The 25,060-nt window shown below is 41.7% G+C and overlaps 1 protein-coding gene across 2 annotated transcripts in view; it reads left to right on the top strand.

Annotated features, from left to right (window-relative positions):
• LOC131685092 (dipeptidase 1) overlaps positions 1-25,060 on the top strand; it is a 789,457-nt gene that overhangs the window by 689,547 nt on the left and 74,850 nt on the right. For both annotated transcript variants that reach the window (XM_058968531.1, XM_058968530.1), the window contains 2 exons: positions 5,110-5,500; positions 5,570-5,726. In XM_058968531.1, the coding sequence (XP_058824514.1) occupies positions 5,346-5,500; positions 5,570-5,726 (312 nt within the window). In that variant the 5' untranslated portion in view covers positions 5,110-5,345. The remainder of the gene's footprint in view (positions 1-5,109; positions 5,501-5,569; positions 5,727-25,060) is intronic.

Genomic DNA, 25,060 nt, shown 5'->3' with positions numbered 1-25,060 from the left:
AAGGTTAAGTTGTTTAGTTTTAGCAAAATCTCCAAATTCCAGCTAAATTTATATTCTGAACCACTATGCACTGGTAGCTATGATTTTTTTTTATTAAATTGATATTAGTACTATTTTTTACAATAAGATATTAGAAGATTTTTAGCGAAAATGGGATTTTTGGGAAAAGCTTAGATCACAAGTGCTTTCTAACCGCTGAGTGTGAAGTGCATAGGTCATTTAGGTGATTTTGTATTTCAAAGTCGATTTGACCGATGGACTAATGTCGCTTTTGCAGTTTATTGCTATGCCAATGTATCTTCTTCATGTTTAAAGCTTGCGATTAATTTTGTTTCGTTCGAGATTCTCGTTCCGGAGATAAAGAGTAATGAATCCTATATAAATCAGTACCATAAAAATAAAATAGTTAAAACTATCATAATAATTTTTAAGATGCATTTTTCGTAATACGCTGGCCGTAATACTTGGCCGTTGAAAATATTCTTAGCACCAACTTTTGACGATTTCGGAGCTCGTTTATACGAGCATAAAAATTGTTGAAAAAATACCCTTCTCTTTAAATTGCTTAGCTCACTACCGCCACCATGCGGAGGAATCCTGAAACTTTCAAGTGAAAACAAACAGTTCTTTTATTCTTCTAAAACTTTGTGGAACACCATAACTTTCTATCTCTTATCGTTTCAAAGATAGGGTGATGAGCCTATTTGCGCCATGTTTCTATTATCACACTACCCATTTGAATCCGTTGGTTAGAGCAGTGTCTGCCATCTTTGTTCAACGCATTGAGTCAAATGGGGCACTCGATTCAAGTTTTCATTGCGCTCAAACACGAGAATTTTACTGTTTTCAACGAATTTGTGTTACACTGAAACCTCCATTTACGAACCAAGCCGGGGGTTCGTAAATTGAATTAGTTCGTAAAAAAAGTGTTCGTTATTTGGGATTTAGTTCGTAAAAAAAGTTTGCTTCGCATTCTTATTAATATTCGTTGGTTGAGCAATATTCTGACAATACGGGTATTTTTGGAACGGGCTTGACAAGTAGATGCTGATAATGGACAATTGGAACCGTTTTGAAATCCAAGATGGCGACTTCCGGTTGAGCAATATTCTCGATAACCCTAACAATATGGGTATTTTTGGAACGGGCTTGACAAGTAGATGCTGAAAATGGACAATTGGAACCGTTTTGAAATCCAAGATGGCGACTTCCGGTTGAGCAATATTCTCGATAACCCTAACAATATGGGTATTTTTGGAACGGGCTTGACAAGTAGATGCTGAAAATGTACAATTGGGACCGTTTTGAAATCCAAGATGGCGACTTCCGGTTGAGCAATATTCTCGATAAAGATAACAATATGGGTATTTTTGGAACGGGCTTGACAAGTAGATGCTGAAAATGGACAATTGGAACCGTTTTGAAATCCAAGATGGCGACTTCCGGTTGAGCAATATTCTTGATAACCCTAACAATATGGGTATTTTTGGAACGGGCTTGACACGTAGATGCTGAAAATAGACAAATGGAACCGTTTTGAAATCCAAGATGGCGACTTCCGGTTGAGCAATATTCTTGATAACCCTAACAATATGGGTATTTTTGGAACGGGCTTGACAAGTAGATGCTGAAAATAGACAAATGGAACCGTTTTGAAATCCAAGATGGCGACTTCCGGTTGAGCAATATTCTCGATAACCCTAACAATATGGGTATTTTTGGAACGGGCTTGACAAGTAGATGCTGAAAATGGACAATTGGAACCGTTTTGAAATCCAAGATGGCGACTTCCGGTTGAGCAATATTCTTGATAACCCTAACAATATGGATATTTTTGGAACGGGCTTGACAAGTAGATGATGAAAAATGACAATTGGAAACTTTTCCAGGTTCAATATGACGATTGCCGGTTAAGCATTATTCTTGATAACGAACAATATGGGTTATATTTCCGTCATGTACTCGTCAACCCTATCCCGAAAATACCCATAATGTTGAGGTTATAGAGAATTGGATTCCAAAATAGTTTAAGACATCGATTTCCGTCATGCACTCGTCAACCCCATTCCGAAAATACCTATATTGTTGAGGTTATAGAGAATTTATCTAAACCGGAAGTCGACATCTTGGATTCGAAAATGGCTCAAGACATCGATTTCCGTCATGCACTCGTCAACCCCATTCCCAAAATGCCCATATTGTTGTGGTTATAGAGAATTTATATACACCGGAAGTCGCCATCTTGGATTCCAAAATGGCTCAAGACATCGATTTCCGCCATGCACTCGTCAACCCCATTCCGAAACTACCCATATTGTTGAGGTTATAGAGAATTTATCTAAACCGGAAGTCGCCATCTTGGATTCGAAAATGACTCAAGACATCGATTTCCGTCATGCATTCGTCAACCCCATTCCGAAAATACCCATATTGTTGAGGTTATAGAGAATTTATCTAAACCGGAAGTCGCCATCTTGGATTCCAAAATGGCTCAAGACATCGATTTCCGCCATGCACTCGTCAACCCCATTCCGAAACTACCCATATTGTTGAGGTTATAGAGAATTTATCTAAACCGGAAGTCGCCATCTTGGATTCGAAAATGACTCAAGACATCGATTTCCGTCATGCATTCGTCAACCCCATTCCGAAAATACCCATATTGTTGAGGTTATAGAGAATTTATCTAAACCGGAAGTCGCCATCTTGGATTCCAAAATGGCTCAAGACATCGATTTCCGTCATTCACTCGTGAACCCCATTCCGAAAATACCCATATTGTTGAGGTTATAGAGAATTTATCTAAACCGGAAGTCGCCATCTTGGATTCCAAAATAGCTCAAGACATCGATTTCCGTCATGCACTCGTCAACCCTATTTCGGAAATACCCAACTTATATTAGTAACAATTAACTAAGAATACATAAGTATATAACTTCATGCTGTAATGTACGAACTCAAACTTTCCAAAAAGTATTCGTTATTTCGAATTTAGTTCGTAAAAAAAGAGTTCGTTATTTCGAATTTAGTTCGTAAAAAAAGTTACGTAAATCGAATATTACGTAAAAAAAGAGTTCGTAAATGGAGGTTTCAGTGTATTATATTGGTTCTTAACAACGAAGCAAAGTGGTTGATGGCAATTTTTACGCATTCCATTGATTGTAAGGCAAGAAATTACCGAATTAGTGAGGCACCTTGCTTAGTATGGTGAAAATAGGCTCATCACCCTATATAAGTTTTTCCTAACTTTGTCCCACCTTTACACGTGGTTCACATACATGAGATAAGCGGAGTACGCCCTTTGCGAATGTTAAGCAGCAGTATCCAAACTTAAACGTTAATAACTCTTTAACGGTTGGCTGGATTGACTGCAAGTTTTCGACAAACTTGTTCGGCATATCTTCAAAAGGTTAACTCCTTCCTAGGTCCGTGTTCGGATATTTACAGTGATTTTCAGCGGCGATTTTGTGAACTGCGAGTGTTTCCTCATACATTTTGACCAAAAATCCCATACAAACTTTAGGCTCTTTGGGGGGGGGGGGTTAGGGTTAACCGATTTCGCCAAAATTTGGACAGTGTCATTTTTTCATGATTTTGAACGATGCTAGAGGGTTTAGGTCGCGAGATTTTTTTTCTTCATATAAATCATTGTTACCCTACTCCAAATAGTGCAGTGTCGGCTAGCTCTATTCAACGCATAAGCTTAAATGGTAGGATGAATAAGGGTGCGTTGAACTCGGCTTTTCATTTCGCTCAAACGCAAGTATATTATATTTTCCAGACCAGATTTTTCATTTCATTGCTTCTTAGGAACGAAGCAAAGTTGTTAAAACCTATTTGAGCGCAATCCAGTGACAGTTAACCGAAATAGTGTGACCTCCAGACTAATCCAGATAAATTAGGGTGCGTCTACCCTATATAGAGCATTATGTCATGAACCTCAAAGATCACACAGAGATAAAAAAAATCACCAACATATTACTTATTACGCTTATAGATCTTAAGTTCTGTATTTCAAAAAGTTTTCGGATGACCATGAACATCAATTAAACGCAATACCTCATTTATACGACCGAAAGATACCTGGATACGCTTGTAGATCGTTAAACATTCACTCCAGGAAATTCTTGGAATACCTGGAACATGAGTGAATATAAGCAGACATACCTACTTATTTAATACAGAATAGTTTTTAAGTTCTATAATCATTCAATTTTGTGAACTGCTTTTACAAAAAAAAATTCTATAAGAATGCGAAGGGAATTTTTTACGAATTAAATCCCAAATAACAAACACTCTTTTGCGTACCAATTCAATTTACGAACCCCCGATTTGGTTCGTAAATGGAGGTTCCCGTGTTCCTTCGTCACAATCTTCCAATTCTCTTTTGCGTGAAATCTTTTGATGCATTTTCTTTCGGTCGTACCTACCACAGCTCATCAAAATTTAACAAAGATATCATCAAACATAAAGAAATCACAACGCCAATAATCGCCTTACGTGACATGTTGCAACCAGTAACTGTTGGCCGTAACTCATGTCTGATTTTACCCGTAGCATTTGTCTCATGTTTCTGTTAATCAACAAAGGATTATTTTCACTATTTTAAACCCGATAATGGTGAAAGATAATCCAATCCTCTTATCATTATCAGTCCTCATATCATCAGTGAGCATTGCACGAAAACGAAATCAACATCCAACCTACATAGCCTAGCTCGGAAAAGTTGCCATCGGATTTTAATCAGAAAACTTCTCCCATCTTGCTTCTACCACCTTACGGTGTCACGATTGGTCCTGATTTAATTGCAGAGAACGTAGAGACCATACGGTCGATCCTTCCGGTTTTATGCCTCGCTTCTCTAGCCTCTCCGACGGCAGAACCGAAGGCGAAGAAAGCTGATTATATTCCCAGTGTCAACAGCGAGCGAACCGGCGGCGATTGTATGTGAATGTGATGCATAATGAAGTTCAAACAGGATTGTCCCGGCTTGGAATCGGTCCAACTGACATGAGATTAAACCTAACAGCTTCATCGCTGCATCGACGACCCCAACGGATTGGATGGTTCTAATTTTTCAAATTTTCTTCTCTTTTTGCTTCCTTCCAGATCCAATTAAAACAGTCACAGTCATTTCGATAGTTACCGTTTCATCAGCGACTTGACGCTTGGCAATTATCATCATCATTCCGGCTGTCGGCGTGCCAACTCCGGATCGTCGTCCGATTAGGGCACACTGTTGGCAAAGATCACGACGACCGGCTGCGAAGCTTCCACCGCCAACTCCTCCACCAGCGCAGCCAAAGGCCACCACCGGAAGACGGGGTGGGCGCTGGGTGGGGGCCATGCGTCGCCGGAAGCCTATCGAAGGCTTCCTTCTGTGTGGTCTCTTCTTCTGGACGCTCCTGGTGCATCTGATCTCGACATGTTTGGCCATCCAGCTGGAGGAACGGATGGAGATCGTGCGAAAAGTGCTGAAGGAAGTGCCTTTGATCGATGGGTATGTTTAAATATTCTGAAAAAAAACAATAAATCCTACAATTTTTTCCCATCTATTGCTCTACCGCAGTCACAACGACCTACCGTGGAACATAAGGAAATTTCTGAAAAACCAACTGCGGGAGTTCCGCTTCGGCGAGGATCTTCGCGATATTACACCGTGGTCAACCAGCGCCTGGAGCCACACCGATTTACGCCGGCTGAAGGAGGGCATGGTCTCAGCACAGGTAAGCGCATGAAAGAAAACCCATGAATTCCCCTAATGACCATTACGAAACGGGGACAGGCTCCTTTACGGCACGTCGTTGTTTGTTCAAAACTTTTCCTCGTCGTTTCACACTTGGAGTGACAAGTAAACGAACCGGAAAAACAAGCCTACGCACGGTGAAAAGGCGACGGCGAGGGGGAGAGTGGCTGCCTCCAGAGAGTCTTGATTTGCGGTTTTCGAGATGATGACAGAGATGCGTGTTTGTCGGGGATGAACGACAAAAACAAGTTTCACACACACAGTAGTAGCAGCAGCAGCATTAGCAGAGTGATGTAAAGTTTTCAAATGGGATTTAGGGAGAGAATTATTTTTAAATATTGTTTACTAATTTCTTGTTTTGTGTATTGAAACTGACTTAAACAATTTTCTATGTGAGAAAGAAGACACGAGAACATAATCCTAGATATTAAAAGATTTCAACTTTGAACTTTTTTCGAGGGCTGGGAGCCGAATATTGTGTACTAATCTACTGAGCTACACAAATTGGATAAATGTCTGTTATCGAGAAAGTCGGATTGGTTTGTAGTAGTTAAGCCTACCGACTCTTGTTTCTCGCAATCCTCATCCATCCGGGGCAGCCGTTAGGTATTACTTCAGTAGGAATTGTCCTCTTGCTCTTTTTATTTTGTGTTAAACGTTCATGTTTTTATCGATTGCTGCTTTTTTGCTTGCATCACAGTATAACTGACCTGCTCAGGTTGCTGCAAACAGAGAGATACGAACCGTTCCTTAGGTGCTGACCATAATGATTTACATTTCTTCATAATCACTTTCGCAGGATTTTTTATCCTTCTTGGCACTACTAGTTTCTTTTATCTGCTGGCTGTTGCTGAGAATTCCTCGATGGCGGTATTTCTCCAGATACCGACACCTATTTTCCTAAGCCATTTAGCTGTCAGCCACTCCGGCGAAGAGGTCATCGCGGTGAAATTTCCCCCAACAACAATATCCCGATTTTCTCCGACTTCGTGTTTTCCATCTTTAACCGCTTTCCTAGCCTGCAGACCAACCTATGCTGAGAAATGGTTACTAATATGGAAACTTGCCAAGGCGTGAACTGATCTGGCGATGTAGACCAACTTGACTTATATCCCATCCCAGCCACCCTCACAATGTTTCTTCCTTGGTTTCTTCAACGATTTGTTTTTAGAGTGACAGAACTCAAAGTAATGAGTATAGGAGAAAGCTCCAGCATCATTAGTTCCCGAGCTTTCGATCGAAGCAGATCGTTTTCTTGCGCTGTGAATAGTGTCTATAGCACATAAAGTAAAATGAAGATCAGCCTTTGTCTGAGGCAGAATCATTGTTTGTAGGTGCCTCGGCTAGGGCAGTAAATCGATCCGGTGGAGACGAACAGACACCGCTGAAGAAGATGATTACTAGTTTTCTTTTTTACATATATACCTTTTGTACTGTTTCTTTAACTGTTAAATTCCCTATATGGCCTCATGCCTACATGGCCAAGGGTAAGAAAAATTTGAATCTCATCGCTAGCCCCCCTGATTCCTTAAATGGATATAGCTGATGTTCCCAAAATACTCCGTCCTCTGACTCTTCGCATACTTCTAGCATGAAAATATCCAAACAGTTCAAATAGACCATGGGCTCAACTCGAATTCGTTCAATATTTTGGAGATCTGAAGGGAGCTGACTGCTCAGTACCCGGCTGTGACATGTTATAATGATTGACCTTGACCAGGCAAACCAGATTGCTTGCTGCAAGGTATACGTATCTGTCAAGGAAGTGGAGATCGATGGGGTCATTGCAGAACCGTGTCTGAAGGGCGAAGCCCTGTTGAAGTACGGGGTTGGCCATCACTTCAATATACAGGTCGGACTCGATTATCCGGGGATTTGAAAAAAATCTCACTCCGGATAATCGAATCAAACTTTTTTTGCGTTATTTCATGAATTTAAGCTTCATTCGTGGAGGAATTGGAAATAAAATGGTCAGGGTAAATTTTCCTATTATGGTAAATGCAAATGTATCTATTCTATTTTTCATACTTTCAGGGTGTGATTTGTATTTTCAGTTGGTTCTCATTTATTATTCACATTGGCAACGAGTTAACGATATGTATCAGTAGGAGACCCTAAGTCAAGGTGTAGTTCCGTGCCGAGGACTTAATGATTGGAGGGTCTAAAATATGCCAGTCGCGCACGGAGCATTTTGGGTTTTGCCCTTGCTGTGTTATGCGAATCTCTGACACAGTGGACCATTATTTTCTTCGCAAATCGTGGGAATCAAATGATCATGTCCCATTTAAACCTGATATGGCTCGCTAAATGCGTTAACATCCCAACTCGCTTGGTGTCCTCTAGTTGTTGTGCAATTTGTGTTGGAGATGAAATGTACAGTTCTCTAATCAAAAATGGTTAGAATAGCACAAGTCAATCTCCAACATAAACGTACAGCAACTATGAATTTATCTCGACTCATGCAGGAAGGTAAAGCTTCCATAGCATTGGTTCAAGAACCGTATTTCCATAAAGGAAACTTCTATTTTGGAAAGTTACTTAACACTGCCTTCATTGCTTACAACAAGACAGGCATGACTAACCCACGTGAAATGCCTCGTGCTTGCATTCTTGCAAATAAGGCTATTGACGCGTGTCTCATATCGGAGCTCACAACTCGCGATATCTGTGTTGTCACAGTTACATTGACTGTCGAAAACGTAGACAAAAAATATATATATTGTTCAGCATACCTACCGCATAACGAATCATCTCCTTCTGATGATTTCAAAAGCGTTGTATCATATTGTAGCAGAAATGGGCTTCCGCTCATTATCGGCAGTGATGCGAATGCTCATCACATCATTTGGGGCAGCTCAGACATCAATCTGAGAGGCTCTGAACTGATGGAGTACATAAGTAGTACAAATCTCCATATTCTGAATGTGGGAAACCGACCAACTTTTGCGAGGTCTGGGAGGGAGGAGGTGTTAGACATAACACTTTGCTCTGATAGAATTTTGCATGAACTGGGAAATTGGCAGGTTCCAAATGAAACTGAACCGTCTCTATCCGATCATAAATATATATTTTTCGAGCATTTTGATGTCACCTTCAATGTGGTGACCTATCGTAATCCTAAATCTACAAACTGGGACCTCTTTTTGGAAAACTTGGCGACTAAATTTCATGGATATTTTCCAACAATTAGTCAACTAGACGACTTAGATGACGTCGTGGATACGACAAACTCATTCATATTAGCATCCTACGAAGAAGCTTGTCCACTTCGTACTGTTAAATCGACTAGGGGAACCCCTTGGTGGAGGGCTGAGCTTGAAAGAATGAAGAAAGTTATGAGAAGAGCTTGGAATCGGCGTCAGCGTGATGACTCCAGGGCTTTCAGGTCAGCTCGTAGTGCATATAAGAAATGTCTTAGATCTGCAGAACGGGCTGGCTGGCAAAGCCTATGCACTAATGTCTCTAGTCTGAACGAGGCTAGCAGATTAAATAAAATTCTCTCCAAATCGAATGATTTTCAGATGAACTCCTTGAAAACCAGAGATGGTGTTTATGTGACGGACGAAAAAGATGTTCTTAATTGTCTCTTCGACACACACTTTCCAGGCTGTATCGATCCGGAGTTGATCAACGTTCACAGATCTCATTCTGGTGATTCGGACTCGTGGGCGTTAGCACGCACATTGGTTTCCACTGAATCGGTCAAGTGGGCAGTTGACAGCTTTGCTCCATACAAATCACCCGGAAAAGATGGGATACTTCCCGTGCTACTGCAAAAGGGATTTGATATTCTTAAACATGTCTTGAAAAAGATTTTGCTTTCCAGTCTTGCTACCGGGTATATCCCGAAAGCATGGCGAGAAATAACTGTTAGATTTATTCCCAAAGGGGGGCGCTCAAGCTATGAAGAAGCCAAGAGTTTTAGGCCAATCAGCTTAAGTTCTTTTCTTCTGAAAGCTTTGGAACGGATAATCGATCATCACATCAGGAACGTTAGTTTAGTTGAATATCCACTGCACAAAATGCAACATGCATATCAGTGTGGGAAATCCACGATCACTCTGCTTCACGATGTTGTTTACAACATTGAGAAAGCCTTCTCGCTCAAGCAATCTAGCTTGGGTGTATTCCTAGATATTGAGGGTGCTTTTGACAATGTGTCCTTCCAGTCTATTCTGGAAGCGACGCGCGGTCATGGGATACCTGCATGTATCTCAGGTTGGATAAACGCAATGCTTAGTAACCGCATGCTTTGCTCGTCACTGCGACAGGCTGAGATACGGAAGTTGAGTATTTGCGGTTGTCCTCAGGGCGGCGTTCTGTCACCTTTGTTATGGAACTTAGTAGCTGACGGCTTGTTGAGGAAACTCAATGAGCTTGGATTTCCAACCTACGGGTTTGCTGACGATTACCAAATACTAATTACTGGATTTTGCATCGGAACAATCTTTGACTTGATGCAACAGGCATTAAGAGCTGTCGAACAGTGGTGTCGACAAGTTAAACTATCAGTTAACCCAAGCAAAACTTCAATGGTTCTTTTCACGAAGAAGCGAATAACAACCGGGGTTCGTCCCTTGCAGTTCTTTGATTCTGAGCTACTGTGTGCGGATCAAGTCAAATACGTTGGAGTCATATTGGATTCCAAACTGAATTGGTCTGCTCACATTGAGTTCAGAGTCAAGAAAGCGTGCATGGCCTTCGGGCAGTGCAGACGAACTTTTGGAAAGACCTGGGGTCTCAAACCTAAATACATCTATTGGATTTACACGACAATTGTACGTCCAATACTGTCATACGGATGCCTTGTGTGGTGGCAGAGGGGAGAGGTGGTGACAGTCCAGTCAAAGCTAAACCATCTGCAAAGAATGGCGCTCATGGCGTTGACTGGTGCTTTCACCACGACTCCGACTGCTGCTCTTGAGGCACTTCTAAATATCAAACCATTACACATACACTTAAAACAAGAAGCACTATCATGTGCATACAGACTGCAGGTTACTGGGCTTTGGAACAGTAATCATGTTGATCTTGCTACCAGTCATATACGATTGTGGTCACAAATGGTTACATGGGGTGAAGATATTCTTGCTCCCAGCGATATTACACTCACTTGTAGTTTTCCTTACAGGACATTCCATGTGAAGATTCCCTCTCGAGAGGAGTGGTTGTCTGGCTTTATGGAAAGACAACAACAAACGCAAGTAGTCTGTTACACTGACGGTTCTCTGATGGAGGGACGTGCTGGTGCTGGTGTCTACTGTCGTGAAATGAGATTGGAACAATCTCACTCACTAGGTAGATATTGTACTGTATTCCAAGCAGAAATCTTTGCGATTATGTGCGGGGTGCAATCGGCCCTTCAACTGAGTTTGTCCGGCAGAGTTATAAACTTCTGCTCCGATAGTCAGGCTGCAATCAAGGCCCTTAGCTCAGACAAATCCCGGTCCAAGCTAGTGATCGCGTGCCGAACCCAAATCGAAGAACTAAGCATTGTCAACACTATCTACCTTGTCTGGGTGCGCGGACATTGCGGTATAACTGGAAATGAATGGGCTGACGAATTGGCCAGGGCAGGTTCAGCGATTGACTTCGTTGGTCCTGAGCCCGCCCTGCCAATTTCGACAAGTTGGATAAGGGAAAAAATACGGTCCTGGGCTTTGTCCGAGCACCGCAATTATTGGAGAAATCTACAAACGTGTCGCCAAACAAAGGCGTTTCTAGAACAACCATGCCCAGTGGTTTCGAAAAATCTCTTACATTTTTCGAAGCTCCACTGCGGCATGCTGACCAGGGCTTTAACCGGCCACTGCAAACTCAATTATCACATGGCAACTATTCAGCGCGCTGAGTCTTTTTCATGTGATCTTTGTGAATCCGACTACGGAACCTCATATCATCTGATATGCAACTGTCCAGCGCTAGCGCAATTGCGATTTCGAGTCTTCAGCCGTCCTTATATAGACGAAACCATGTTTGGTCGACTGAAACTCAGAGACATACTAAAGTTTCTTATCCAATGTGGTAAAGAGCTTTAGGATTATTCGCAGGCAAGTTGAACTACTTGTGAGTTTAACTTACCTGTTGTTTATTTTTGTTTTGTGCTGTTATTTTTCCCACCCTTCCAATTCTACTTCCCCACTCCTCCTTGTCCTTTCCTTCCACTCAGGAAATGATGAAAACACACGGCAAGGCACAAATCCCCGACTATGTACGGGGAACGTGCCATTTGAGCCAATATATTCTGATTCCTGATTATAGCTATTTATACAATAATTTTAAGATAAACTTTTTAATAAGGTGTGTCTTTTGCAATACAAGTCAAACTTGACTACCCGGGGCCTAAATTTTCCGAGGTAACTGATTCGATTACTCGAATACAAGAAAAAATAAAGTTAGTAAGTAAACTGGGGGTCGTCTGTTTCTTGGCTCCAGTTTAATTTACGTGGAGTGTCACATATCACAGCCAACATGTCTAGTCATTCTTATTAGAAGAGTGCGTGTTGCGCACCCACAAAGAGATCCTTATCCTTGTCCTTGTAGCATCATTTAGTTGACCAATACCGGATTGTCAGGTAATAACTACGCTTGTAGTCTTCGCAAACTGTCCCACTCATACTTGTCACTAGCGAAGGACTACCAGATTTCCGGGCGCCTCAGCGAGAAGTATTGCTGGCGCCCTATTTACATAGCCTATCATCCATCTTTGCTTGAGCTACCCAAGAATTGAAATCACCTCCAGTGACGGCCGGGTCTCTTTTCAGTATCTCGTTAATCATTTCTTGACCAACTTTTTTCTACCGCGTATAGGATCCCAAAACTATTTTTCCTTAGAACTGTTGGCGTCAAGAAACACGAAAAACCTGGTTAAATAAAGATAGGTGCTTCTTTTGCAGTGCTATAAGCTGCTCAATATTTACCTTCCGATCTAGTCCAATTGCATGAAAAAGGTAATTTAGGGCAATCTAAATTAGAAAGTTTTAGCAGTTTTCAATAATATTCCCAGGCTAAGAAAATATTCCAAAATTTTATTTTCACCATTAACAGAAACTATCCCTGGCACCTGTTCCGGAATGTCCGTTCCGGAGTGAAATCACCAAATGGTTCCAAAACCACGAGATAGAGCCTATTGATGCAATGCCAAGAATTTTGATACCCATATTGCAGGTATTCCATTGAAATTAACAAATAGTATCCAAGCACTGGAACATGCTTCCGGAAATCCGGATTCCCGGGAACTGCTTGAAGTAACCCAATTCATGTTTACCAAGTCTAAAGGTGGACGAGTTCTTGAATCCAAAACACCCAAAAGTATCAAAATCGGTTGGAAATTACCTTAGTTATTGGCATTTCAGTTTTGTGGGTACCCGGGTATCCACGTCGGCCTGTGACGTAGTAAAAAAATCAGAAGCCCCTCCTCACTCCCTTCTTACTATATCAAAAACATTATTAACCCAAAGGCTTGACTTAGTGAAGTTCTAAGATGTCACAAAGTTTCAATTTCCAGCTACGGATAAAACATGGGAATTTCATTATTTGTAACCTAAAAAGGTATCCGGGTACCGCGTCGGACACATAACGGTTAAGAGTGTTCCCATGGACTGAGGGGCTGTTTAAACGACACAACAATTTAGGTTATTATATATTGACTCTAAATGAACAATTTCTTCACAACTGGTTCCAATCCATGATGGTCGATTCCAAGTTTTGTTTTTTTAGGTCACTGCGCGGAATAACCCATATATAAGCTATTTTTGAGGTAGGTTAAAATTTGAGAGGAGGTTAACCCTAGACCACCCAATTGCCCGAAAAAATGTTCTATTGGCTGCAATGATCGAATTAGCACTATAATAAGACATTATAGTTGAAATTTGATTTGTTCAAAACACCCGGATAATCGAATCACGGATAATAGAATCCCCGGATAATCGAGTCCGACCTGTATGAAGATCCTGGATTGCTAGCAGTTGTATTTAGCAAAAACTGCGGATAATAAGACATTTTATTATCTGCCAGACTCGCTTCGGGTGATTTTCTCCTGGTCTTCTCTTCTTAACTATGAGCTCCTGGATAATATTCGTCTACCTATTCGTATGTTTGTACCGCTAATGAACTGCAACAATTGCAAGCAGTTGGGCAATAAGAAATGGTGCGGCAAATGCGTAGAAGAGTATGAGGATGACTTTTTCGGAAGAGAAACTGAAAAGTGTATTGTCTGCGGAGGCCCTCCGCATGGTCTTGAATCAAGCCCTTCATCGATAAAATTATGAGTTTTCTTTGGAATTTTTTATTGAGAAATGCTAAACAATTCTTCACCATCGGTCCTTTCCGAAAATTCCTTTGCTCTTTTGGCTCGCGTTGAGCAAGTATCTGACGATCTATAAGCAGGAGCATTTTTTGTTAACGAGATGGAATTTAGGAAAAGAAAGTTTAGGGCGCTCCATAAGTACACTGAACCGTGTATAGTGGACGTTATCTAGTATTCGGGCAACGTTCTAGTTCATTTGTTCCGCTGGGGACGTACGCTACCCGTGTTTATATATTTTCTGTGCTTCCGCTATAAAGCGCTTTTGTGATTTGTTTTTCCTGCTAAAGCTATTTGCAAATAGTGCAGAATGCTGATTGGCGGCCTAGCCCTGAATACAGTAGGTCAACACGACTAGGGAAATACTCGGAGGAGGTGCTTGAGCGGTGGTACCGGAAGCCAATGCCTTTGCAGTCCAGCCAAGTAAATTTGGTGAGATCAATCCATTGTCATTTTTATTATCCATTATTTTTTTTTTTTTATTCAAATCGTTTATTTGAAAAGGCACGTTACGTTAGCTTAAAGGTGCCAATTTTTTTTTGTTTTTTACATTTTAAATTGCTTAAAACTAGGGGATTACATATTGATTTTTTTTAAATGAAACTAATGCGATTTTATAGCTATCTTATATATCGACACAAGGGGATAATATTATTTTCGTAAGATTAGGGGGGTCATTTAGTTTTTGTGGCAATATGGTTTGACATTTTTATCAGTGAGATTATTGGAGAAAATAATGTTCAACTAAGGGGGACAATTTGTTACGACTATCTTAAAAGTAGGAATAACTAGAGGGCATGGTTGAATTTTGTAAAGATTCGTAATTATAGTTATTTTTATGGGTAGTAGAGTTGGGCATTTTCAACGAGATTATATAATATTATAGTTAAAACTAGAAGAGACAAGAAGAGCTAAATGCTTCGTGATGATATTGGGGGGGGGGGGGGGGGTTAGGGGTATTACTTCTGGCTATAAGAGTCAGGGGAGGGAGGGTAGACAAAGATGACAGGGAGAGAAAATTATTTCAGTTTCAGGCATCGTGAGATCAACGGATGGATTACAAACTCGGGTGGCCTTCATCAGGGGAATCATGTACTGGGACGCCGGGTGGTCCTCCTCAAGATGGCAGGGGTTTTTCCAGACGATTTCGTAGTACGGCTCAGATGTGGATCGGCTACATTTCGAGTTAAGCGTGTTATGTTCGTGCCGTAGGTCCCGTGTTTGTTGGCTCATTCGATACAGATAGTTTGATACAGGTGGAAGAGCGTTCTGAGAATGATAAGGAGATAACAAGGGGCAGTTAGACTTGTATATTGATGGTTTTCACAAAGGTGTATATAAGGGACATATAGAGAACATCGTGGCTTGCCAGCACATCTCGAACCGGGACGTTGGTTGGTCTTCCTCGGGCCCGCAGGGTATCCATTAGCCGAGACCTAGCGGAACTGTACTCGGTGCACGCCCAGACAATGTGCTCGATGTCGTGATAGCCGTCGCCACAAGCGCAGATACCACTATCCACGAGCCCAATACGCCGGAGATGTGCATCCAGCGTGTAATGGTTTGCCATGAGTCGGGACATCACACGAATGAAGTCACGACCCACATCCATCCCCTTGAACCAAGGTTTCGTCGATACCTTAGGGATTATCGAATGTAGCCACCTTCCCAGCTCTCCACTGCTCCACGAAGTTTGCCAACTTTCGAGGGTTCTCTGATGAGTAATACTGAAAAATTCGCTGAAGCAAATTGGTCTTTCGTAAACGTCTCCTTCTAAGGCACCCACCTTAGCTAAGGAGTCTGCCTTCTCATTGCCCGGAATGGAGCAATGAGAAGGGACCCATACCAAGGTAATCTGGAAAGAGTTGTCAGATAAAGCACTCAGTAGCTCCCGTATTTTCCCCAAAAAATACGAGGAGTGCTTGCCGTGTTTCATCGAGCGAATAGCGTCAATGGAACTGAGGCTATCCGAAACGATGAAGTAATGGTCTGCGGGTAATGTTTCAATGACTCCAAGGGTATACTGAATGGCAGCTAGTTCTGCGGCGTAAACTGAAGCAGGGTCACTGAGTTTGTAGGAGGCGGTGAACTTTTGATTGAAAATACCGAAGCCAGTGGATCCTTCGAGGTTTGATCCGTCAGTATAAAACATCTTAGAACAGTCGACTTCTCGGAATTTATTATAAAAAATGTTTGGAACCACTTGTGGGCGTATGTGGTCCGGAATTCCACTAATCTCGTCTTTCATGGATGTGTCGAAGAAAACAGTAGATTCAGAAGTATTTATGAAATGCACACGGTTGGGATTGTAAGAAGAAGGGTTAATATTCTGCGCCATGTAGTCAAAGTACAGGGACATGAAACGGGTCTGAGAATTGAGCTCAACAAGCCTTTCGAAATTTTCAATCTCGACCGGGTTCAAGATATCGCATCGAATGAGCAATCGATATGAGAGTTCCCAAAATCGATTTTTCAACGGGAGAACGCCCGACAGCACTTCGAGACTCATCGTATGGGTCGACTGCATGCACCCTAAGGCGATACGCAAACAACGATACTGAATTCTTTCGAGTTTGATGAAATGTATGTTCGCGGCGGAGCGAAAGCAGAAGCATCCGTATTCCATTACCGACAGTATCGTTGTTTGATACAACCTAATTAGGTCTCCTGGGTGGGCACCCCACCATGTTCCGGTTATTGTACGAAGTAAGTTGATCCTTTGCTGGCATTTCTGTTTCAGATACCGAATATGGCATCCCCAAGTACCTTTCGAGTCGAACCAGACCCCTAGATATTTTACTGTGAAGACCTGAGCGATAGTTTGACCCATTAATAGAAGCTGTAGTTGTGCTGGTTCACGCTTCCTTGAAAATACAACTAGCTCAGTTTTCTCCGTGGAGAATTCGATACCCAGCTTAATAGCCCAAGCAGACAAATTGTCCAAGGTATTCTGTAATGGTCCTTGTAGATCGACAGCTTTGGGTCCCGTAATAGACACCACGCCATCGTCTGCAAGTTGCCTTAACGTGCAGGAATTGTCAAGACATTCATCAATGTCGTTGACGTAGAAATTGTATAACAGGGGGCTTAGACATGAGCCCTGGGGAAGGCCCATGTAGCTAAATCGTGATGTCGATAAGTCACCATGCGAAAAATGCATGTGCTTTTCCGACAACAAGTTTAGTAAAAAGTTGTTTAAAGTCGCCGAAAGACCATGCTGGTGCAGCTTCTCTGAAAGAATGTTGATCGAAACTGAATCAAAAGCCCCCTTAATATCTAGGAACACTGATGCCATCTGCTCTTTGCTAGCATAGGCCATTTGAATTTCAGTTGAGAGCAACGCAAGACAATCGTTCGTCCCTTTGCCTTTGCGAAAGCCAAATTGTGTATCTGACAGTAAGCCATTTGCTTCGACCCAATTGTCGAGGCGGGATAGGATCATTTTCTCGAACAACTTACGGATACAGGATAGCATTGCGATCGGACGGTACGAATTGTGGTCGGAGGCTGGTTTTCCTGGTTTTTGGATGGCGATGACCTTCACTTGTCTCCAATCGAGTGGGACAATGTTAGCCTCGAGAAACTTATTAAATAAGTTCAACAAGCGTCTCTTGGCAGAGTCAGGCAGATTCTTCAACAAGTTGAATTTGATTCTGTCTGGCCCCGGAGCTTTATTGTTACACGACAAGAGAGCAAGTGAGAACTCCACCATCGAAAACGGTGTTTCGTTCGCGTTATCGTGAGGAGACGCGGCGCGGTAAATCTTCTGTTCCGGGGCGGAATCCGGACAAACCTTCTTGGCGAAATCGAATATCCAACGGTTTGAATATTCTGCACTCTCGTTAATACTGTTTCGGTTTCGCAAACGCCGGGCCGTGCTCCAAAGAGTGCTCATCGATGTTTCTCTCGTTAGTCCGTCAACGAACCGGCGCCAGTAACTACGTTTCTTGGCTTTCATCAAACTCTTCATTCGCTTGTCTAACGTCGCATATTGTCGATAGCTAGCGGGTAACCCGTCGTTCCGGAAGGTCTTATACGCGGCGGCCTTCTCCGCGTACACGTCTGAGCACTCTTTGTCCCACCACGGATTAGGAGAGCGTTTTTGTATGTTCGCGCCGGGTACTGGCTTAGTCTGAGCTTGATTCGCGCTGTCGAGAATCAAGCCAGCCAAAAAGCTGTACTCTTCCTCCGGAGGAAGTTCTTGGGTAGATTCGATGTTGTCGGATATCGCGGCAGCATAGCTCTTCCAATCGATATTTCGTGTGAGGTCATACGAAATATTGATTGATTTCAATGGCCTTGAACCGTTATTGATTGAGACTACAATCGGCAGATGGTCGCTGCCGTGGGGATCAGGGATTACCTTCCACGTGCAATTTAACCGCAGCGATGTTGAGCAAAGGGACAAGTCTAAGGCGCTCGGGCGCGCTGGAGGAGCAGGCATCCGTGTCATTTCACCCGTGTTTAAAATTGTCAAATTGAAGTTATCGCAAAGATCTTGAATTAAGGAAGACCGGTTATCATCATAGAGGCAACCCCATGCTGTACCGTGAGAGTTAAAGTCTCCTAAAACTAGTCGCGGTGCTGGCAGGGATTCTAAGATGTCTTGTAGCCGTCGGTGCCCAACCGCGGTGTTGGGGGGAATATATATGGAAGCTATGCAAAGGCTTTTGCCTTTGGTTGTTACTTGACAAGCGACAACTTCAATACCTGTTATCGAGGGAAGGTTAATTCTGTAGAAGGAATAGCACTTTTTGATCCCCAAAAGCACTCCTCCATAGGGGGTGTCTCGATCCAGGCGAATAATATTAAAGTCGTGGAAGTTGAGTTCTATGTCGGAAGTTAACCAAGTTTCACATAATGCAAATGCATCGCAACTCAAATTATTTATTAAAATTTTGAAGGAATCGATTTTCGGGATGATACTTCTGCAATTCCACTGTAGAACAGTGATCAAATCCGTGACCTCGTTCGATGAGTTAGCCATCGAAGGATACAATCGCTGAGAGGAGGGGCCATTTAGCAGTCAACTGCTTCAAAAATGTTCTCACTGTAGGGAGAAAAGCAAACATAAGACTTTTAATAGGATCAGTAATATTGAAAGTTTTTATTATCCAGTCCACTATGTCCGAGAGTTTTACAATTCCAGTGCTGTGATTACTCTCGAACTGAAACAAAGGAACACTTGGGATTTTTGATGTTCCTGGAAGTGCTGGGAACTCCTTCTCTGAGCTTAATCCTCCGAGACCAGGAGCTAATTGCTTCGGTTTGGTTGCAACACTTCCAATAGATGTCACTTTCGGAGCCCCGTCAAGGGACACCTTCTGGCCTTTACAAGGAACTTTACGAGAGGAAATGTTCCTCCTCTTCCTATAAATTCTAGGCACCCTAGTAGATGTTCCCTCTTGTGGGTTACCAGCCTCGCCCTCGTCAGGAGGCAAGTGAGTATAGATGTTTGCTGAGGATGGTGGCGTAGCATTCTTTAACATTTCTGCGAAAGAATGTTTGGATCGTCCCGCAAGGGAACGTTTCAGTTTATCCCCGCGTAGTTTGTACGCGGGACATGCCGAGATATCATGCAGACTCTCCGCACAGTAAGGACACTTTTCGGCTTGCTTACTGCACGAATCATCTAGATGATTCTCCCCGCATTTTCCACAGCGGGCCTTATTGATACAATGGGTGGCTGTGTGACCCAGTTGTTTACACTTTGTGCAATTCATGACCCGCGGCACAAACAGACGCACAGGAAGACGAACCTTGTGCAAGAGGACGAAATTTGGCAAAGCGGTACCAGCGAAGGTCACCCGATAAGAGTTTGATTGGGGGTACGTTTTTGAACCATCCCCCGCAACTACTACTGAGTGCAAACGTTTGCACTCAAGTATTTTAACTGGTTGAAGTAAGCGGTCTCTGAATCGGCCAACCCCGTACTTCAGCAGATCCTCGCACGTCAAACTCTCATCGGTTACGACGCCTTCGGATTGTACTCTTACAGCCGGAATATACACGTTATAATCCCGCGTAAAGTGCTCACAGCAAGCAATATCGTTTGCCTGCTTTGATTTGGCTAGCAACACCCTTATCTTGTCCGAGCGGACCTTTGAAATTTCGGTCACAGCCGAGAACCGTTCCGTCAGGTCTCTAGAAATCTGAAGAAGATTCAGTGATTTAGTCTTGGGCCGAAAGAAGACCACAAATGGACCAGTTGAGAGTTCTGGATAGCATTTGGGCCGGGGGGGAGCCTTAGAAGTTGAACCCGATTCAACTTCCATTTGACCATCCGGAGAGGGAACCATAGAAAACGTCAACGCACGGGGTCAGCGCCCGCGCAGACGGAAGAAAGCAATAAAAGTGTTACAAAAGTCAAAAACCACTTAGCTTTAAACTGGTGTCCAACGACGAACCGATCCAGCTTATACAGCTGGCTATTGTTTAATCCTCACACGCGAACAAAAGACTGAGGACCGAACCGAACTGGCAAAATAACCTTGAATGCGGATTAACACTATTCTTTATCGTCTCACACAGCACTACGGACTAGAAAAAACAACCTCTGTCTCGATGGAGAGCTCGAAAACGAATGATTTATTATCCATTATGTTGCATATTATATAAACCACACCAATTCCACAACCCAAATTCCTTCCCTACTAACAATATCTAATACACTGAAACCTTCATTTACGAACCAAACCGGGGATTCGTAAACTGAATTAGTTCGTAAAAAAAGTGTTCGTTATTTGGGATTTAGTTCGTAAAAAAAGTTTGCTTCACATGCTTATTAATATTCGTTAATTGAGCAATATTCTGGATAACCCTAACAATATGGGTATTTTTGGCATGGGCTTGCCAAGTAGATGCTAAAAATGGACAATTGGAACCTTTTCCAAATTCAATATGACGATTGCCGGTTGAGCAATTTTCTTGATAACAAACAATATTCTATTTCCGTCATGCACTCGTCAAACCTATCCCGAAAATACCTATATTGTTGAGGTTATATAGAATTTATCTAAAACGAAAGTCGCCATTTTGGATTTCAAAACTGCTCAAGACATCGATTTTCGTCATGCGCTCGTCAACTCCATTCCGAAAATACCCATATTGTTGAGGTTACAGAAAATTTATCTAAACCGGAAGTCGCCATCTTCGATTCCAAAACGGCTCAAGACATCGATTTCCGTTATGCACTGGTCAACCCCATTCCGAATATACCCAACTTATATTAGTAACAATTAACTAAGAATACATATGTATATAACTTCATGCTGTAATGTATGAACTCAAACTTTCCAAAAAGAGTTCTTTATTTCGAATTTAGTTCGTAAAAAAAGTTACGTAAATTGAATATTACGTAAAAAAAGAGTTCGTAAATGGAGGTTTCAGTGTATCCGTAATACTTATGGAGATTGCGTGGGTTCCCCGTGTCTCCTTAAGTAGGTACCCTAATAAAAAAAAATTATTCACAAACTTTAACCCATATAATCCAACGATTTTCCACATATTGTTTGGATTATACCCTGAACAGGTCGTTAGGCTCTTGGATCATAAGACGTTTATTAGTTTATTCAACTAACATTCCCTTCCCTTTTGCGATCGTAAGGACATGGCCAGGTGTGCAGTGAACTATACTATTGTATAAAAAGATTTCACTGTATCAGGCACCCATGATGAGTGCCATCGTTTTTGCTATGCTATGCTATGCTACGAGATGGAATTTAGGAAACGGAAAAATCCAGCCTCCCCTAGACCGTCTCGTAAGGGTGCCAAGATGCTCTCCCCTGAGAGTGCGTCATCTAACTAATGCAACGAATGTGAAGTACTAAACCCTAAGCAAGTGGCTCCAGGACTTGGAAATTTTAATTCTAATAAGGAGTATCCGCCACTTCCAGGAACACCAAAAACTTCAAGTGTTCACTCTTTTCGAACAGACACTCAGTCCTTGAATCGTGAAATTTTCTGATTTCATGTACGTAATTTTATTTTTTTTAAATGCTAATGATCCTCTTAAAAGCATACTGATCCGATTTCTCCCTATAATGCATACATTTTTGAAGCAGTTGACTGCTAAATGACATCTCCTTGCAGCGATCGTATCCTTCGGTGGCTAAGTCATCAAACGAGACCACTGATTCTATCTTTGTTCTACAGTGAAATTACAGAAATATCCTCTAGAAAATCTATTTTTTCATATTTTTACTAAACTGTTTAAAATGTGATGCTTTCACATTATCTGAAACTTGGTTAACTTCCGATAAAATCTCAACTTCCGCGACGTTAACATAATTCGTCTGGATCGAGAAAACTCCTATAAAAAGTGCTATTCTTTCAACCAGCCATGGAAGTTATTGCTTATCAAGTTTTAATCAAACGCAAAGACCTTTGCATAGTTTCCATACTCCTGGATCCAGCTTCATTATACGTCGTACTTTGCCCACAGATCACTAGTTCATCATTTCGGACAGCCTCAGATATGTGGATCTTCGTGCGATGTAGCCCAAAAAGTAATTCCCGATTTTTTGGAATATACGGGATTCCTTGTGTACGGTGTCCGAAAAATCTTACCAGATTACCCTTGTTTCCCTTTCATTGCTCTATCCCGGGCAATGGAAAGCCCGACTCTTTAGCAAAGGTGGGCGCATTAGAAAGGTGACATCTACGAAAGACCAATTTACTTCAACGATTTTGTCAGTACCTGTCGTCAGGGGACACTCAACAGTTGACAAAGCATGTGGTGCAACGGGCAACTTGAACGATGGCTAGATTCTTTTATCCCGAAAGGTTGTATTTAAGTCCCAGCATAATTAGTTCATCTCTAATTCCTTTAAATTAGTCAAAATTCACAGTTGAAAAATTGCTATCGAAAACGATTCATAATTCCACTATTTCTATCAGAAATCGGGTGAAGTGATACACTTTTAAATTGGATTTAAGAGTACAAATTTATTATTTTTAAATGATCTAATAATTTTGTCTCTTTTTGGATCTTGCATTTTATGTATTTGAAATGGTTAGTTTGTGAAGTTTTCTTAGAAGTCTAAAATATTTTCTTTCGTAATAGCAGTCTGTTAATCAAAATTATCACTTTATCAATTATTTTTTGCGGTGCGGTTGCGGTAAAACCGCGCGGTAAAAGCTCTTTCCCGCACCGCATCTGCGGGAAAAAGTGTCTCATCGCACCGCAGATTTTGCGGTGCGGGTGCGGTAAATACCGCGCGGTTGCGGTAATTACAGCAACCGCGACGAACCCTAGTTATATTATAATGCGCTAGCGTAACTTAGCCGTAGATCAAATGAGCAACAGCTGCAGCTGATGTCCTAAGACGATTTCGCTAGACGTTGGCACAGGAAGTTATTTTCGATATACAAAGCGCATCAGTTATTGAAGGCCCAAATGATTGAATTTTATCAACATCTGTTGAAAACTGTTTTTTGATATTAGCTATACTGCCCATGATCGCATATTTGTCCCGTTTTCTATGGGATTTCCTATCTTTATGGGACTGATATGCGATCATGGGCAGTATAGTAGGTTAATTTATCCTACCGACTTCGTAGCATTGTTTTCCGTCTGGTTACAAAACTGGCACGTAAGAATCTGACCAGGGTAGTTGTACAGCGTTATTTGTCACACAAACACCGTTGCGAATGCCACTGAAAAAAAATTCCTCTGGTATCATTTGTAACGGATTTCACTTCTCAGTATTTTGACATAAATCTTTTTTTTGTCTTCCATATATTCAGGATCTTGGCTTTTACCTTGTCATATTCAACGCCGTGTTGCATTTTGTTCTATGCGATGAAATTTTCTACCTTACGTAACTGTATGTATATCGCTTCCTTAAGTGTTAGATCCGTTTTCACTTCTTGTAACAGTTCAACAGTACATGACTGTTCAAAGAGGATTTTGTTTAAAGTCAATCGAAATTATATTTTCTCACTGTCTGCGCAACCGGAGGCGACAGTGTAACACTGTTTGTGCAGATCTATTTTCCTTTTTAGCAACATATTATTCTCTGTTTGTTTGGAAAAAGCTTTAAATTTCAATATCAAACCGAAAAATACTTCGTAGAGTCCCAAAAACATTTGCACGGCCCCCGAGGGGTCCGCGGACCCGAGGTTAAAAATCACAGCAACAGATAATTCATTTTTCACAAATATTCATATGGGACTCCTACAATTTAATGGTCAAAACAGGTCTGATGAAAAATTAAACTATATGGTGAATCCTCGATGAAGAAAAGAGCAGTTTACAAGTGAATATCCGATTTCGAAATGATTCCCGTGCATCGATGTCGACGAGTAGATGGCGTTATGTACCATGACCGTGAATTTCGCCTTCTACGTTAAAGTTCTAAAGCGTAGCAATATCGGCTGGAACTTCGGGACGCAAAACATTGGATCCTCCATGATGACAACGCGCCAACCCGTACAGCATTAATCGTATGCAGTTCTAGGCGAAAAATAACAAAATCACAATGAACCATCTTTCCCATTTCTCCAATTTGACTCCCTGTGACTTCTATTTGTTCCCCAAAGTGAAAGTGAACTTTCGGGGAAGTAATTTTTAGAATGTTGTCCAATTGAAGTAGCTCCCCCCATTTTTTGATGAACGATAAAAAATATTTTCACAAAACTCGCGGAAACCGAAAGGAAAGTGTTCCTCCACTCACGATCGATTTTTGACTGATTACCGGGTACTTTCGTCGCAATTAATGTCTACAGTGCTGCCATATTTCGATCACTGCACGAAATTTTTGAACTACCATTGTGAAATGTATAATCTGGTTATTCATAATTATCGTAATTATAGAAATTATTTGAACGGTTGCGTATTTTTAAAAACTCAACCGGCTCCAAATAAATAGAAAAAATGGCAGTTTTTTTTTATCTTATCCCACATTCTCTATAATCCAAATAGCGCCAACGTGCCGTTGCGTTTTTGCTAGAATCATTTTTCGTGTTTTCATGAATTGGTCCACATTTGGGGTGAAAATTCAATGTCC

The sequence above is a fragment of the Topomyia yanbarensis genome, chromosome 2, assembly GCF_030247195.1.
Source record: "Topomyia yanbarensis strain Yona2022 chromosome 2, ASM3024719v1, whole genome shotgun sequence".
In the NCBI taxonomy this organism is placed as follows: domain Eukaryota; kingdom Metazoa; phylum Arthropoda; class Insecta; order Diptera; family Culicidae; genus Topomyia; species Topomyia yanbarensis.
Note: the sequence above shows the minus strand (reverse complement) of the source record. Positions and strands in the feature narration are given on the sequence as shown.